The following is a 14,345-nucleotide window of genomic DNA, read 5'->3' as shown; positions in this document are numbered from 1 at the left end:
GATTGCTGAATTTATTGACAAAGAAAAATAAAAGAAAGACGATGCCAATAGGGCACTAGGTTGTATCTTCGCTAATAATAGTCGCATCGTCACGTGTAGCATATCAAATGTGTGTAGCACACCCACGGTTAACATCTGAGCAACATTTTGATACGCTATAAGCAAATTTCGGATACGCAATTGTGCATCGGTCCGGATCGGGGACCCCGTACCTTAGTGTCCCATGGGGTTCCTCATTGTGAACATCCTAGCCTATTTTTTGTATGTTATTAGAATCAGTTTGGATTCTATGAAGAAAAAAATGTGGTTTGAATGCATCGCAAGAATTGTTTATGAAATTTAGTCTATATTGTGAATTTCAAGCTCCATTATCAAAAAGAATGTCTACGCTATTGTGCATCAGCCTGGATGTATGACCCGGTATCTTCAGTTTGGATTCTATGGTAAAAAAATACACACAGTTATGAAGCAGAAATACATCATAAGTAATGTTTATGAAAACTACTTTATATTGTGAATGTTCAAACTCAATTATCAAAAAGAATCTTTTATTCATTATAATAATCAACCTTTCATTATTCAGAGTAATATATATAAATATATATATATATATATATATATATATATATATATATATATATATATATATATATATATATATATATATATATATATAACTTTTTTTCCTAAAAGTCTTCGTAACAAATGAATTCCGTCGATGAGCTCTCATGCAGGAGTCAGTTGTTTTGCTACAAAGTCAGGAACGGACTACCCCCGATGGTCCACACCCAAAACTTTGAAATGACAGATATTTTTCAATATTCTTCAACAAAATAAGGTTACTTGGACAATTTTATGAATAAAAGTGTGGAAAGTGTGGAAAGTCGATCGGAGCAACGAGTCTTGATGAAAATGTAGTTCTACTCGACGACATCAAACCCGCTTGTCCACCATTATTTGAAATGAATAATTATCAAAGCAGAAATAATAATGATAACGTTAATTCAACAACATTTATAACAGGAATAATCCAAAGTATGCTTAAATGAAGTCGTAAACAAAAAGTACAGTACCTATATGGAAGTTTAAGTCACAATTGTGATAGCAGATATTTTTTCAAAAGAAATATCAAGTTCTGTAGATTCGTGGTGTTTTTAAACTAACAAACTACTCTACTATGAAATATCGAATTCAATCCATATTTTGTATGTACATAATACGTGTGGAATAATCACGTTTCGTGTTGATCAGTTATCTGAATCTCATGAAACTCAACATTCGAATGTTTCAAATTCTTCTTCACAGCTAAACTGTTGAGGAGTTTCACTGATAATTATAATTTTATGGGAGAAATTCTCTAACACGAATCTAAATTTACCTGAAAAAACGCACATCGGAAAAAATATTTACTATACTAATAAAAAGCAAACGAATGAACTACAAAAACGGCTGCACATGATCAGGTGAAAAATATCCAGGGAATAATTATGTTCCATTTATTTCACAGATGTTGACAAAAAAACCTTTTAGAAAGTTTTGATAAAAAATGAGAAACTGGAATGCGATTTTGTTTTGTTGAGTGGTGCGTTGTCATATGACTATCATTGTATTGTCAATATTCTATAGGATATTTTGAATTTTTTTGATATGGCCGAACAGTTTACATTCAATGAATATGCAGATATGCATGTATTTTATGGACGAGCATTTTGTAATGCTGCAGAAGCTCGTCGTCTGTATTCCGAGCATTTTCCCAATCGAACGGTGCCGTCAAGAGAAACAATCGAGCGTGTCGATCGCAGCTTGAGGGAGACAGGTATGTAATAATTGATAATAAATTTGAGCACGTTGTTTTATTTCGATATTATTGTAGGTACAGTTTTGCCAAAACGAGGTGGTGAGGGCGCTCCTAGGACTGTACGTACCGTTGTATTGGAGGAAAATATTTTGGAAGCCGTCGCTGATGATCCTTCAATGAGCATCAGAAATCTATCAGAACAGTTCCATACATCCAAGTCCACTATTCATAGAATAATTAGGGAACAACTGCTCCACCCATTTCACATCCAGAAGGTACATGCCATGACACCTCAAGATTTTCCAGCACGACTGGAATATGCCAATTGGTTCATGGATAGGCAAAGAGAGGATATGACTTTAATTAATCGAGTTTTATTCACTGATGAAGCAGGTTTCAGTAGAGATGGAGTTATCAACTCTCATAATCTCCATATATGGGCCGAAGAAAATCCCCATGGGATATTGCAAACCAAACACCAACGGAAATTCAACGTGAATGTTTGGGCTGGTATCATAGGAAACCATCTTATAGGACCATTCGTTCTACAGGACCGATTGAATGGAGAACGTTATTTGGAGTTCATTCAGAACGATTTGAATGGACTTTTGGAACATGTTCCATTGCAAACCCGAAGAGATATGTGGTTTATGCATGATGGCGCTCCTCCTCATTTTAGTTTGATTGTGCGTGACCATCTGAACCATATTTTCCACAATAGATGGATTGGTAGAGGTGGGCCATATTCATGGCCATCGCGGTCTCCGGATTTAAATCCGTTGGATTTATTTCTGTGAGGGCATCTAAAAAGCCTTGTTTACGCTAGACCTATTCACACAAGAGATGCATTGTTGAATAGAATAACATTACATTATGAAGCCATACGAAACGACCCTGGAATGCTATTTCAAGTACAGAGAGGGTGTCTTCGCAGACTAAGAAAATGTATAGAGAGAGAAGGTGGTCATATCGAGCAGTTTCTGTAGCGGATTTTTCATTTCTGTTTGCTCTTGAGGCTCTTGAGTTTCGTTAGTTAAACGTGCTTGCATTATAAAAATTCGTTATGAACATTTCACCTATCATTTCCATTTTCCTTAAAAACTAATATTTTCGAATAATGGTTGAATTAACGTTATCATTATTATTTCTGCTTTGATAATTATTCATTTCAAATAATGGTGGACGAGCGGGTTTGATGTCGAGTGAAACTACATTTTTATCAAGACTCGTTGCTCCGATCGACTTTCCACACGAATACTTTTATTCATAAAATTGTCCAATTAACCTTATTTTGTTGAAAAATATTGAAAAATATCTGACATTTCAAAGTTTTGGGGTGTGGACCATCGGGGGTAGTCCGTTCCTGACTTTGTAGCAAAACAACTGACTCCTGCATGGAAGCTTATCGAAGGAATTCATTTGTTTAGTCAATTACCAGAATTTGGATGATTTTGAATATTCACTTGAAAAGTTATCAAAGAAAAACATTTTTCATTTTGTAACTTCGAGGGCCCGTTTATGATTAAAGGTGAGTTTTTCCCATCCACATTCTCTGATCTCAATGATATGATTTTTTAAATCAAACATTATTGGTCATCATCTGAATTAGATGAATTTAAAATTCAGTTACTTGTATACATAATCACAACCACCAGAAAAATATAGGATATTATATTTTATTTCAGATGGATATGAAATCATTAAATTCTATATCTCTTATAGAAAGCGACACATCAAAACAAGTTATCAGATTACAAGATTTAATGTTGGATGCTCGTCAGAAAATCTTCGCAGCTAAATTGGTGAAAACAAGGTTCGGTGAAACAGTTCTTTTAGAATTAGAGAAGAACGTAGTTTTCTTACCAAAGAGAGTAGTTGACCAATATAAACCATACATATCCCATTTCTCAGAGGGAAAGTACGCAGTCATTTTCAGAGGAAACAAAGACGTTGGCAAACATTTACCTGCTGCATCATTTGAAATTGTTGAATTGTGAAGGTGAGATACTTTTTTATAAATAGTAGGTGATACATTATGGATAAATTTAGGGGAACATTATCTAAAATTGATGAAACGTTGAAATTAATCAAAGAAAATTCAGCTGAAAAATATGCAATCGAAGCGATAAATAAACATATCAGAGTGTATAATAAAGCTCTGAAAAAATTAAAACACAAAGTAGGCGAGAAAAGTAAAATCATAACGAAAATTGGTCAATTGAAACGATTGAGATGTTTACTTATAGCGAAAAGTGAAAATGTAGTTTCAAAGAAGGACCGTAAGGTTTGCTGGGAAGATGTTAATTCTTGTTTCAATAACAGAGTGAAGACGGGTGTCATCATCAACATGAAACATAATGAAATAAAAGCATTTTTGGCTGATGGATGTTCAAAAAAATCATTAGCAAATTTTTAAAGACAATGCCATTTCTCAAAGTAAATACCACTCTTTGGGGTGATTTTGTGAAACAATCAAGTGATGGGGAAATAATTAGTCAAAAATATTTTGTTACACCGAATGTAGTTCTAGATCAAGGAACGGATGTAGTATTGTGGTTTCGAGAAAATGTTATCGATTACATATTGAATAAACTGTCAGAGTTTTCTGAAGAATCAAGCGGTTGGGCATTACAAAAAATCTTGCTATTAGAAGTAGCTATAAACAAATATGAAATTGGAAATTGAACCTCGTTCATTGAAATACCATTACAAATTTTGAGAAAAAAAGCGTGTATTAATATTCGAAATAATGATGAATCATGCTTTTTTTGGAGTATAGTTTCTGCTTTATACCCCCCTACAGGAAATTATCAACATCTTATCCACATTACAGTCTTGTATTAAATACTGAAGGTTTAGAAATGCCCATGAAAGTAAATCAAATCAATAAGTTTGAGAAATTAAATAATATTTCTGTGAATGTTTATGCGTTGGAATTGAATATTATCAAAAATAATTCTTTTTATGAAGTAGTGCCTGTGAGGTTAACCCAAAGTGAATTGGAACATCATGTTAATTTGTTATTGATTCAAAATCATTATTTTCTCAAAATGAATGATAATGTTGCACCAATATCAGATGATGAAGATATTGAAATTAAGTTTCACTATTGCTGGATCAAAAATATTTCCCGTCTGATAAGAAGTCAAGTTAGCAGTCATCATGGAAGGATTCATTTATGTGATCGCTGTCTAAATTATTTTTCGAGTGAAGAAAAACTGATGAATCATTACGTGTTGTGTGAGAAGAAAAACAATTGTACAATATCATTTCCGAAATATGACTTTGTAGAATTCAAGAATTATGTTTACAAACAAAAAGTACCTTTTGTGATTTATGTTGATATTGAATCCATTTTAGAAAAATGTAATTCCAAATTATCACAAACAACTACAAAATATCAAATACACAAAGCATTTTCAGTGGGCTATTATCTAAAGTGTTGTTATGATGATTCTTTTTCTTATTTCAATAGTTATGAAGGTGAAGATTGTATGGAATGGTTTTCTACTGAAATAAAGAATATAGCACAGTTTGTGGAAGACAAAATACTCAATATCATACCAATAATTGAAAAACCAAAAACCGTAAATTTTGGAACTTGTCACATTTGTGAAAAAATATTCAAGACTAATGATATTATCGTTAGAGACCACAATCACTTCACGGGACAGTTCCGAGGCTTTGCGCATCAAGAGTGCAATCTTTCTTTTAAAAAACTCTTTGTTGTACCAGTTATATGTCATAATATGTCAAATTATGATGCCCACTTTATAATTAAAGATTTAGCCAAACGAGGTCCTCTGAGCGTGCTTCTATTAAACAAAGAAAAATACATTTCCTTCACTCTCAATGATTGTGATAGTAGAATAAAATTTAGATTCATAGACTCTTTTAGATTTATGGGTGCAAGTCTTGATGAACTCGTATCCACTTTGTGTATAAACAATCTTCAAAATTTAAAGTCTGAATTTAAAGATTTAGGTGATGAAACATTCAAACTATTGGCTAGGAAAGGAGTATTTCCTTATGATTATTTGGATAATATTGAAAAATTGAATGATTCTCTTGAAAATTAGCAAACATTTTATATAGTGATGCAAATCGATTCGAATCGAAGTCCAAATTTAAATCTTGATAGGGAAATCTTTCACCATTCAAAAATACTCGTATATTTGTCAAGTAACAATGATTGAATTTACTCATGTCTTTCAAAATCTGACCTTTTCGAGCATCTTGAAAAGCAACAATTATGTGTCGAGGACTTTCTAATTGAGTTGAAGTTTTCACAAACCAAGTGTGACGGGTTGAATCATTCAGAGTGGGATATTCCATCAATTCCCAACTTCGAAATTTAATTGGTAATTCTGTACTATTATGAACTATTTTATTCAAACGCAATTGGTAATTCTGTACTATTACGAACTATTTTATTCAAACGCAATTGTTCGTTAATACTTGGTGTAATGTGGGGTACGTTCCAACATAGTTTTGTGATTTGAATTTTTGGTTTTTCCGTATCATCGGTTGCAATAACAGCATCAATGTCATCCTTTTCTCGAATGAGAACCAATTCTTGTCTCATATTCATTATAATTCTTCTATAATCTTCGAAAAATCCCGACCACAATTTTAATGGTATGCATACATTAAAATTTCCTTTGTCATCGAGTAAAAGTTCATCATTATCTTTTGGAAACCATCCTCCATTCTCCATTAGTTTACTCTCATTTTCGTTTAACGATAAGTAATTTTTCAATGTGGAAACTAGACCAACGTTCCGAACAGAATCTATTACGACACCATTTAATTCGTACCTTAGTTCTCTAAATAAATAAGCTATACCATTATTGATGAATTGGAATTTGGTTGGCACTTTGTTTTGATCCGTTAATATTTTACCTTCAATATAGATTAAGCTATTACATGGAAGTGTGTATGCTTCTAAATCTTGTACGGAAATCCTAACTTCATCATTATAGTTGAGAGCTCCAGAATTATATGGTTGATAAGTGTGAAATTGATAATCTTCAATGGTTGTATTACTGAAAGGTTCACCTGTTACATTCAATAAATCCATTACACTAGAACGTAAAAGCCGAGAGAATTTAAAAATTGACGATTTTCGGGTGTTAATAACTTTTTCTTTGGCATTGAAAAACCATCTGGCTTCTTTGAATGACGCTGTTGTCTTTTATAGTTTCTGTATGGATGTAATCGTTGGAATTGTAATACCATATCTATTCAACGTATTCCAAAAACACTTTATTGTGAGATTTTCACTAAATTTAGTGAAAATCTCACAATAAAGTGTTTTTGGAATACGTTAGTTATGGATTTTCATCAAGTATCGGCCGATTCCATCATACATCATATCTTTTCAATTTTTCTGAAATGTAAACGAAGAGTTATTGTTTCACCACGAAAATTCACCAAATTACTATCTTGATCCAGCACCCTCACGGTTATATTGTTTATGGTTTTGATGCTCACAGGATAATAGAGTATTGTTAAAGGTTGCTCCACTATTTTATACCCATTTGGAACTTGTGGAAAGAATTGATGAATCAGATGAACAGGTTCTCCATGTAAAATGATCCTACTGCAATGTTTCAATCTATACAAATTGTATTAACAGCCAAAATATTGAGTTTATTCAGTGAGGTGTATTGTTTGTTGGGTTCAAGTCTAGTTTTTTCGAATCCCAAGAGATTTCCAATAGAACGGTCAATACTGAAATTGATCCAATCAGTGCATTTAATTGAAACTGTAAATCTTTTCGGTTCTGTAGTTATATGTATAATGGTTCCTTCACCTTCCTCTTCTCCTCCTCCTCCTATTCTAAACATTTAATCTTTTATAATTTTTATAATCTCTTCAATTTCATAAGACCCTATGGGAATTTCGAATTTGAATTCATCATTGACACCCCATTTCAATAAATTGTTTGTTTCATTAACATTTGGTATATTATTGAATGTATCAAAATTAACCAATCCAATTCAATTAAGAACATACACAATTTTAAGACAACGATAAAAATAAAATAAATACAACAATAAAAATTAATTGGCGCTCCGGGGCGACTTCATTGATTCCAGTGGCGCATTTGCTTTTTCAGCTGCAGGAAAACCCGGAAAAACCTGCAGCACCACATCATCTGAAGATCTTGATCCAACAATGTCCTCTCTCTCATAAAACAAAATGTAGGGTGTCTCCAGAGGCTCCAATAAATTCAATGCATCGCCAGAACACTTCGTGACACGACTATCGTCAAACTTAAACCAGTCCGTTTCTTCTTTGACCAAGGCGTAATAATGACCACATTCAACGCCAGAACCACAGTGAACAATGACTGCATGAATATTATAACAGTGGTCTGCTAGGTTGAAATGTTCATCTATTTCGAACCTTCCAAAGAGTTTCTTGCTTCCGTTAGAGGTTGAGTCTTGTTTGAAAATCATCAGTGGGTTGGAAGTATCACTTAAAATTGATGAATCTCCACTAAGTGTGAACGTATATGACATACCTGAGGTTTCAAAAACAAATGAAGTAATATTTATTAGTTATATTGATTATATAAAAATTTAAGACAATATTGTCCGCAATGATAAGAATTGAATTTTTGTATTGAATCATAATTGTATTCAATAATAACATCACCATTGCTTCTAAAATATTCCACCAATTCAATTGGAGGTGGTAAATTACCATAACTATCAAAATAGATGACATTATTATCACGTTTTGAATATGCTGTCCAGTGGGTACCGGGTCCCCGTTGTACATCAAGATTCACTATACCAGATTCATTTGATGCAATTCTCGTTGGTAATGAATCACGCATGAATACACCTCTGAAATGAGGAATTTTCAATATTTTTGTATACGTGATTAGATCCCTATCAGACATTATACGTCGGGGTTATATTTATTTTCTCGTTTTTTTCCAGTATAATTGTTGTTGTTGAAAATCCTTTTTTGATTTTTTCTTTCGTAAACCATATCCTTTGTACGGTCTTAGATAATATTCTTTTCCTGATTTTCGTTGTTCGAGAGCTAGGTTATGTCTTTTTTGTTCAGCTAATTGTTCACGATTAGTTTTAGCATCATTTACTGCTTTTGCAATACCCGCACCACCACCTGCCACTGCCCCAAGAGCACCTAATAATGGAAGTAAAAACGGTAGGAATCCTCCTTTTTTAGGAGCACGAATAACTCGTTTTTTTTTGCACCGTGGTTGATTTTTTCTTCTTCAATCCCGTACCAAGTTTACGTTTAGCCTTCATTGCATTTGTTATGAACCAAGCAGCTGCTTTTTCTCCAAGTTTTGCGTCTTTCGCTTTAACTCTTTCCCAAGCTTTGTTTTCCAATATTTCGTCAGCTCGATGTCTATCACTAAGAATTTTACTTTTGGAATATGCAATGTCGTGCTCTTTGCATGCGGTATCCAAAGAATTAATACCAGAATCCCCACGTTCTAATCGTTGTTGTAATTTAGTGCCCGCTAAAAATTAAGAGAAAAAAATTTATGAGCTCTAAAAAAAAATTCATTCACTTACGTCCACAATAGTTGTATTTTGGTAGATGTAGTTCAAAAGGTAGTTTATCTATTAATGAGTTAACAAAACCTCTTCCTGTGTGTACGTTACGAGCTCTTGTTGCTTTTTTGGATTTCACCATTCTAATCTGCTATATATATGTCGACTCAAACCTTCATATACCTTCAGTCGCAATGAAGTTACGAAAACAAAACATTTCTTTACCTATCAACAATAATGATTTCAATGTTGTATAAAATACAGGAAAACACGGTAAACTTTTTGGTGGTGATTCTAAGCGTGGATTGATCGTAGGTAGTAGTGGCAGCGGTAAAACAAATGTTATATTGTCACTAATAGAACATCCTAATCGATTGAAATTTGAGAATATTCATCTATACTCAAAATCATTGAATCAACCCAAGTATCAGTATTTACGCGCTTTGCTTCAACCACTCGATGAAATTGGATATTATGAATATAGTAATAGTGAAGATATACCTTCTGCAGATAACATTGAAACTAACTCTTTGATCATATTTGATGATGTAGCATCTTGCGATCAAAATATCATTAAAGATTATTTTTGTTTCGGACGACATCAACATACAGATTGTTTTTATATTTGTCAAATATATTCTGCTATACCGAAACAACTCATTCGCGACAATGCTAATTTGTTAATAATATTTCCACAAGACATCACTAATTTGAAGCATATCTATGATGATCATGCAAATATTGACATGAACTTTCAAAATTTTAAAGATGTGGCATCTTCGTGTTGGAAAAAAAAATTTGACTTTTTTGTTATCGATAAAGATTGTGATTTATCTTCGGGTAGGTATAGAAAAGGGTTCGATACATACATTCATATATAAAGATGAACTTTTGAAATATAATCAGTTGAAATGGATCCTCAATTAGCAAAACAACTGGTACGAGCTAGACATGCACTAAGAAAAAAAGTATAAAACTATAAAGGATAACACAGTGAAATCACAAACTCGATTGGAAAAATCGTATCAACCCATTACTCGATCTTTAACTTAATTGGTTTCCACATTAGGTGAGACGTTGGCACCGAAACCCATCAAACCGGAGAAATTGGAAAAGTTTGAAGAAATTGAGACAACAAATACACCAAAATCATAAAGTCAATTAACATTTTTATCACCCACTCCTAAACAGGTAACTCCAACGGAAACAAAAGAAGAAACATATGAAACACGCAATGAAGAGGGAGAAATACCGGATAGAACGAGAGAAGATCAATTTATTGATGATACCCTTTCTCAATTCTATCATACAATCACAAATTCAGACGTTCTTCAGGAATACTTGGACCAATTTGAAGCACCACTACCCAGAGATTATATCGAAGGCATGATAAAAGATACTAAATACGATCATATCTTGGGGCTTTTCCATAATCCGATAGAAGACAAATTTTATATAAGAGACTCAAGTTGATTTTATTGGAGCTAATGTAAATGTGAAAAATATAACTTACAAAGGAACGGTAGGTCTTTACGGGTGACTTTTTCTGAAAAATCCCGTAGCTTACACCACAAAAGACGCTGAAAATTATGTGGATATTGTAAAAAGAAGTAATGCATATCGTCGTGAAAATAATGCTGATTTACCAATTAGAAAATTTCCTGGAGATATCAAGGACAAGTATTTCCACATTATAAAACCTCATTTACAAAAAACTCGTCCTAGATCTGGTTCAATACCAACATCTCTATCCAGAGGTGTAGTCACTCCCACATTTGGTTCAATTCCAACGTCCTTATCTAGAGGTGTACTCACCAGAAATATGACAAAAAGAGGAGGTAAAATTTCAATGATGATGAGATATGATAATAAACCTATTGATTATAGATATTTTGATGACTACAATGAACTAGTAGATAGATTGCATTTGCTAGTTGCTTCCGAAGCAGCTGGCAACACTTCCGGTCACAACAATGAAATTATTTCAATCATTGAAGAGTTACGCGAAGGTGCAATCATTTTATAAATGTATGATGTTTTACTTTTTTGTCTTAGTATTCAAAATGCCACTGAACAAATTCAACCAACATTTTCTTACCAATTCTTCTTTCATTTCTTCAGAAGATATCTTTACAGAACAACCACCACAAACAGATTTACCATTTTTTATTTGTCAACCTTCTAAATTCCACAGTAAATGTATATTAACTATTCGCGGTAGCAAAAACCTTTTTTCCAGTCGAACTCATTATATATTAGACAATAATAGTATTACTTATACGATTCCGATTACAGGAAAAGTTGAAAATATTCAATATTTTCCCAATGCATTGAAAATATCCTATCAGAATCAAAACGATACTTTAGCCAAACTTTTGTACCATAATATTCTCAAAAAAGGTGACACCATTCAATTTCCTTTAGAAACGTCAAAGAAACGTGCATCCAATAATTTTTACATTGAATTTGTAATTCAATGTCCTTTGGAGAAAGGTGAATAAAATGTTGAATATTGATTGAAACTAAACATTTTTGGAAAAATGAAATTTTTTATTTAGAAGAAAATCGTTTCACATTTTTAAAAACTTTTGCTTCCCAATTCTTTTCTTCTTGCAGATTCATAATCTTTCTAAGATCTGACACATAATATGGATTTTGATCTTCCACCTGTTTATCCTCCGGATTAGTCTTTTTTTTCACATGCCACATTTGAAACGATTCAATTTTCGGATCATCATTACAATGTTCATTTTCCAATTCCATTCTGATGTTGTCAAAAGGTTTCACGTATAGGTGAATTTAAAATTCCAACAGGGTCGTTTATGAATCTAGTTATCACTTTGATAGGTCTTATCTGCATACACTGCGTACAAAAACCAAGGAGCAAAATGGGTCTGCTAACAAAACAGTGGTCCGGTAAGTATTGTAACTTGATATCTCTACAAATACAACACATTTTTTTCTGTACTACTTCTACTACTGAGTACATACTCATTCAGTAATCGACAACAATTTCCCGTCCAGTATATATTCTAAACTTCCCCACTTTTTTCTCATTCGACTTGTAAACGATTCTAAAGAGGAAGTGTTGTCGCTCTCACAATAACATTCTCGAGGTTAAACTTTCAATTTATTCTATAATGCCTTTGAATAGATTTAATCAACATTTTTTAAAACTTCAAAGGAAAGGAGAAGAAGAAGCATTATTAAAAATCTCCTCTTCAACAACAGTTGAATTTTCCATTTTATGTTTGTGATTCTCTAGATTACCACGTAAAAGTTTTAATCCGTTTGAAAGGTGAAAAAAATATCAGTATGAATAAAAATTATTATATATTAGATAATGGAGGTATAGTCTTTAAATTTCCCATGTCTGCCAAGATAGAAAGCATTACACATTCTGAAGCAAATGAAGATGGTTTTTCATTCAAATTTCCCAAGTCTTCTGAATTGAAAAGCAAAGCACACGATGAAGATAACAAAGATGGAGACGTTTTGATAAATAATGACACAATATACAAATTTCATCAACTTGCTAACAAATCTGTCGTCAAAGGAGATGAAATTATATTTAAACTAAGAACGTCTTCAAAGATTTCTATTGAGATATTATTACAGTGTCCGATAGTAAGAGATGAGTAAGTGGCAGATTGTTTCGGAACTCCATAAGCCAGTAAAAAAAAATTACAAAAGACGACATGTTGTAGTTAAAAATTTACACGATCTAATACAGGCTGATTTAGCTATTATGAATCAATTTGCAAAAGAAAACAGGAAATATAATTACTTTCTTGTAATCATCAATGCTTTTAGTAAATATGTTTGGGCTGTACCAGTAAAAACAAAAACAGGTAAAGATATCACTGCTGCTATGAAATCTGTAATAGAACAAATGAGCACCCCTCCAAAAAACTTACAAACTGATATGGGAAAAGAATTTTATAATAAAGACTTTCAAAATCTGATGCAAAAATATGATATAAACCATTATAGTACTTTGTCAAATTTAAAAGCTAGTATTTGTGAACGTGTAATTGAAACTTTAAAATCATCATTATGGAAACAATTTAGCTTTCAAGGATCTTACAAATGGATAGACATTATTCCTGAAATTGTAAAAAAATATAACAACACCAAACATTCCACAACTAAGGCGATACCAAGTGAAATAAATGAAAAAAATGCAAAATTCATCAATTCATTCCAACATCTGAAAACTGTTGACCCAAAAAAACCTAAGTTCAGGAAAGGAGACCAGGTTCGCATATCCAAATATCGACATGCTTTCGATAAGTCCTATTCTCCAAATTGGACCACTGAAGTGTTTAAGGTTAAACAAGTGAAGTTGACTAATCCTACCACATACATATTAGAAGATTCTGAAAATAACCTAATACAGGGTGGATTTTATAGTGAGGAATTACAAAGAGCAAAATATCCAGATATTTATTTAGTAGAAAAAGTTATTCGTAAAAAAGGAGACAAGTTGTACGTTAAATGGTTAGGATTCGATTCATCGCATAATTCTTGGATAAATAAAAAAGATATTGAAATGTAAGGAAAAAAATAATAAAGAATGTAAATAATAGACACTTTATTCACAGTAAAAAAAAACAATATATGAATATATATGAATAATACAATTGCATGGAGTGAACAAGTGATTAAGGATAAGTACAAAGTACTTGTTTCCTTGAAATTAACAGATAAATAGACAAATAAAAAAGGAAAAATATATGTATAAAAATTATCAAATGGTAAAATTTTAAAAATATACAACTCTAAAACTAATATATATACTCAGCTTGAATTCTATAAAGAATACAATTCAAATAATACAAAAAAGTTAAATGACATACATTGGTTGTATTCACTAGGGTTCAAATAGTTGGGAGATCATATTCCTTTCATTTTCATTGATATATTTCTTTAACTTTTTCTTGAAGTTTTGTTTACTTTTACATTTTTTTATTTCTCCTGGTAGGGTATTATAAATTTTTATTGAA

The 14,345-nt window shown here is 32.2% G+C and overlaps 1 protein-coding gene across 1 annotated transcript; it reads right to left on the bottom strand.

Annotated features, from left to right (window-relative positions):
• Positions 1 to 6,185: 6,185 nt before the first annotated feature.
• Positions 6,186 to 6,878, bottom strand: LOC141486895 (uncharacterized). Its single transcript, XM_074185498.1, has one exon. It carries the CDS (start codon positions 6,876 to 6,878, stop codon positions 6,186 to 6,188), a length of 693 nt encoding a protein of 230 aa, XP_074041599.1.
• Between the last annotated feature and the right edge of the window lie 7,467 nt (positions 6,879 to 14,345).

This window comes from Leptinotarsa decemlineata, unplaced genomic scaffold, assembly GCF_025532065.1.
Source record: "Leptinotarsa decemlineata unplaced genomic scaffold, Ldec_3_MD MMD2_tig00026375_RagTag_RagTag, whole genome shotgun sequence".
Classification (NCBI taxonomy): Eukaryota; Metazoa; Arthropoda; class Insecta; order Coleoptera; family Chrysomelidae; genus Leptinotarsa; species Leptinotarsa decemlineata.
The sequence above is the reverse complement of the archived record's forward strand: the minus strand, read 5'-3'. Positions and strand labels throughout refer to the sequence as shown.